This window comes from Microtus ochrogaster, chromosome 7, assembly GCF_000317375.1.
Source record: "Microtus ochrogaster isolate Prairie Vole_2 chromosome 7, MicOch1.0, whole genome shotgun sequence".
Taxonomy (NCBI): Eukaryota; Metazoa; Chordata; class Mammalia; order Rodentia; family Cricetidae; genus Microtus; species Microtus ochrogaster.
The window spans coordinates 36,094,120-36,096,556 of NC_022014.1; the positions used below are offsets into that span (position 1 = coordinate 36,094,120).

Here is a 2,437-nt window from a genome sequence, read left to right on the forward strand (position 1 = left end):
AAAAAAAAAAAAAAAAAAAGATGTGGTGAGGTGGGTAGGTGGTGAGCACCAGGGCAGTGCTGACTGCATGGTGACAAAAGAGAAAGTTTCCCGGGGCTCGGACGACAGACAGGAAGGTGTTTTAGTGGCTGGGACCCTGGAGCACATGGGGAGACCCTTTCCACTCCCATCACCCAGAGAAGCATACCTCACAGCTTTGTACAGAGCCACATGATTGCTGTGACCACTGACTCCTTCTGCATCAAAAGTCACCACCTGTAGGGACAGACCCGGGGAGGAAGGGCTCACTCAGAGCTGCGGAATGGCTTCTCCACTGCCTCAGCTTCAAAGTGGACTTCACCATTCCTCTGGGGAAGGAAAGAGCAGAGCCTGAAACTTTTCAAATTCTGAGCAGCCGGGGTCCCCCTGAGCAGGTGGGCCTGTGTGTGGTGACTGTCAATGTGTGCTTCACTCTCGTTCCGGGATGTAGAAAGAGCAGAGTGGGAGTCGCCTCATGACAGAAACTTGTGTGTGTGCAAGATGTGTGCAAGAACGTGCCCTTGGAGACCAGAGAGGAACCGCAGGTGTTATTCCCCTGGAGACCCCTGCCTTGTTTTTGAGATAGGTCCCTCACCTCCCTGGAATTTGCGGCCCAGGCTAGCCTGGCAATCCTGGGAGTTCCAGGGATCTGCCTGCCTCTATTTTCCCAGTGTTGGAATCATAAACACACAGCACCGTGCCTGGCTTTTGTTTGTTAGTTTCCAACATGGGCTCTAGAGATCAAACTTGAATTCTCACGCTTGCGAGGCAAGTCTTTACCTACTGAGATGACCAAGGCTAGGATACCTTTGCTGAGGGCTGGGGATGTGGCTTAGCTGGCGGAACTTGCCTAGCACACGTGAAATCCAGAGTTTGTTCCTTAGCACTGCATAAGCTTGATGTGGTGGTGCATGCGTGTGATCCCAGATCCTGGGAGAGAGAGGCATGAGGGTCAGAAGTGTAGGGCCATCCTTGATCTACAGGAAGTTTGAGGCCAGGGTGGGATACATGAGAACTTGTCTCAGCAGATGTTTGTTTCTTTGCCTGGCCACTTGCTAGCACGTTCATTTCCTTAGCTGACTGCTGCGTAGGATTTGTTCAGGCGGATGTGGCCTGATTCACGGGTGTCCTTTCCTCATGCCACCCCACAAGTACAGCGTCCTGGAGTCAAGTCACAGGAGTCTAGCTCAGGCTGCCTCTCGTTCCATTTGTACAGATATCTTCAGTGTGCCTCACAGAAGCAGTATAAGAAAATGAGGACTCAGGAAAAGACTAAGGATGGTTGGTTAGAGTGTCGGAACGAGAAGGGCTGTCCCCAAGGACGGAAAGTGTCCTCATACACATGAAGGGGTTAGAACTGAATTGGGTAGTCTGGGGAAGATTCACTCTTGCTCCATTTATTTTGTGATTATGATTTTTTTTGTGTGAGATGTCTCATGTACTCCAGCCTTGTCTTGAACTCTCTATGTAGCTGAGACTAGCCTTAAATTCCTGGTTTCCCTGCCTCTACCTCCCAGGTGATGGAATTACAGACCTGTACCAATACACCAGGCTTGGTCTTTCTCTTTACACAGGAATGGCCCTGGCTACCCTGAGAGCACCATGGAGTGTCACTGCCAATTCAGGGCATGCCCTTTGCAGTCTCATGATGACAAGGAGAAGGGATTTAAGGCCAGGATAAATGTTCCCCCTTTGTTAAAACTAAGAAGCAGTTTTTCCTTCTTTCTTGGTTATTGCATTACTGGGATTCAAACCCAGGGGACTTGTGTATAACTAGGCAAGCACTCAGCCCCTGGGCTGACCCCCCAGCCCTGAAACGCAGAAGCTTTCTGGCATAGTCCTCCTTCCATTCACTGGTCTCAAATCATAATTAGTACCCCTGGAGGCGGGTGCTCTGTTCAGGAATTTTTCTAGGGCCAGGCATCAGAACTGGGTTTTATTATTAAAAGAACACATTTACGTTTCTTCCTAACCAGCAGCAGATCCTGAGACTGTCACCAATCAGTGTGAAGCTTAGGACCCATTAAAAGTCATTCCTAGGATGAGCCCGGCAGTGGTAGCTCATGCCTTTAATCCCAACACTCGGGAGGCAGAGGCAAGCGGATCTCTGTGAGTTCAAGCCCCGCCTGATCTACAAGAGCTAGTTCCAGGACAGGCTCCAAAGTTACAGAGAAACCTTGTCTTGGAAAAAAAAAAAAGGCATCCCTAGTATGGTAATAATACTGGGCTCTCCCATCTTGTATGAGTGAGGCCGTAGAGTGCTCTGTAGATTTGCTCTGCTACCCATGTCCTGTTTCCCTGGAACCTGAGTTATTACTTCATGTAGCAAAGGGATTTTGCCAATGTGATTAAGAATTTCAAGATGGAGGGCTGGAGAGATGGCTCAGTGGTTAAGAGCTTTGCCTGCTCTTCCAAAGGT

The 2,437-nt window shown here is 49.4% G+C and overlaps 1 protein-coding gene across 3 annotated transcripts in view; it reads right to left on the bottom strand.

Annotated features, from left to right (window-relative positions):
• The window catches only part of Pigl (phosphatidylinositol glycan anchor biosynthesis class L), a 64,997-nt gene that overhangs the window by 8,973 nt on the left and 53,587 nt on the right, over window positions 1–2,437 (bottom strand). The window contains exon 4 of one of the 3 annotated variants that reach the window (XM_005349889.3): window positions 188–255. The exons of the other annotated variants lie outside the window; for them this stretch is intronic. Within the exon in view, the coding sequence (XP_005349946.2) occupies window positions 188–255 (68 nt within the window). The remainder of the gene's footprint in view (window positions 1–187; window positions 256–2,437) is intronic. 3 annotated transcript variants of the gene reach the window in all.